The 1,587-nt window shown below is 40.8% G+C and overlaps 1 protein-coding gene across 1 annotated transcript in view; it reads right to left on the bottom strand.

Annotated features, from left to right (window-relative positions):
* The window catches only part of LOC112075697 (BAH and coiled-coil domain-containing protein 1), a 43,793-nt gene that overhangs the window by 10,101 nt on the left and 32,105 nt on the right, over positions 1 to 1,587 (bottom strand). The window contains exon 11 of the mRNA XM_070441028.1: positions 1,444 to 1,578. Within this exon, the coding sequence (XP_070297129.1) occupies positions 1,444 to 1,578 (135 nt within the window). The remainder of the gene's footprint in view (positions 1 to 1,443; positions 1,579 to 1,587) is intronic.

Raw genomic sequence — 1,587 nt, 5'->3', positions numbered from 1 at the left:
CATTTAGGTTATTAAATTACTTCACCAATCATTGCGGATAGAGCAGGCAAGCTAATTGTTCACATGCCTGATGGACAGACAAGTGTAGCCTATGGCGCAAGATGCACTGACATTTTGCATGTGGGGAGAGAGTGAGKGAGGGTAAAGGAGGAGGCTTGAAGCGCTGGGCATCTTGTTATGACATGCATTATCTGAATTAGGTCCACAGAATTATACCTAGGAGGAGCGGCTTCTATGAAGCAAACTTTGAATGTCCTGTGAGCTAGTTAGGTAAAAAGCATGTGTGTGCAGAGCAGCACCAGAATTAAAAACATGTCTTACCTTTTTGTAGTTAACAAATGGTCTATAGTGTCCTTAACTAGCATCCATTCTTTTCTAGCTAATAAAAAATCTCTCTCCTATCTTCTGAATCATGATTTTAATGTCAGTACAGTAGSCTCTGCTTCAGAGGGGGAGGGGCCAGTGGTGGAAAAAGTACCCCATTGTCATACTTGAGTAAAAATAAAGATACCTTAGTATAAAATGACTCAAGTAAAAGTGAAAGTAAGCCAGTAAAATACTACTTGAGTAAAAGTCTAAAAGTATTTGGTTTTAAATATACTTTAGTATCAAAAGTAAATGTAATTGCAAAAATATTTTAAAATTGATCATATTAATAAGCAAACCAGACAGCAAAATTTTCGTGTTTTTTTWAATTTACGGATCGCTAGGGGCACACTCCAACACGCAGACATCATTTACAAACGAAGCATGTGTGTTTAGTGAGTCCGCCAGATCAAAGGCAGTAGGGATGACCAGGGATGTTCTCTTGATGATTGTGGGAATTGGACAATTTTCCAGTCCTGCTAAGCATGTCAAGGAAAATGTATGAAGTAAAAAGTACATGATTTTCTTTAGGATGTAGTGAAAAAAAGTAGTTGTCAAAAAATGTGAATAGTAAAGTAAWGTGCAGATACCCCAAAAACAATTTAAGTAGTACCTTCAATTATTTTTACTTAAGTTCTTTRCACCACTGGGAGTGGCTACAGTGCTTCAGAGGGGGAGGGGCAGGAACCCTAAACACACACACACTGGCAAAGATTTTCAGCTGGCAGGCAGTCAAACACTGGAATAAGTTTCTGAGTGAGGGCTTTGGCATAGGAGCTTTGATGTGTTTTTTTATGGGACTAGAAAATATGCCTGGAACCGGTTCCCATGCTTTTAAAATAACGGTTCAGTTACAGAACAGTATGGATCACTTTTGTTCCAGGTTCCATTTCTGTCCTTCAAAAATGTGGTTATTTTCTGGTTTTCGGTTCTGTTCCCTGAACCGTTTCCAACCCCTTAGGTGGTGGTATCTACAATATGCTTATCTCACTGGTGATGCTCTGGTGCTGTTGGCCTCAGTCTCAAACAAAAGGGAGAAACCATCTAATACGGTGAACTTATGCTCTGAGCAATTACCTGGTCTCCTCTCCTGGCTCCTTCCTTCTGCCTCTTCATTGTTTGGTCTCTCTGTGGGCTTGTCTCTACTGTCCTGGGTGGAGCTTCTGCGACCACAACGTCCAGTTGAGAGCAGGGCTGGAGAAGGCTCCGCACCTGAGTAAG

This window comes from Salvelinus sp. IW2-2015, unplaced genomic scaffold (genome assembly GCF_002910315.2).
Source record: "Salvelinus sp. IW2-2015 unplaced genomic scaffold, ASM291031v2 Un_scaffold3342, whole genome shotgun sequence".
NCBI classification, from domain to species: domain Eukaryota; kingdom Metazoa; phylum Chordata; class Actinopteri; order Salmoniformes; family Salmonidae; genus Salvelinus; species Salvelinus sp. IW2-2015.
Note: the sequence above shows the minus strand (reverse complement) of the source record. Positions and strands in the feature narration are given on the sequence as shown.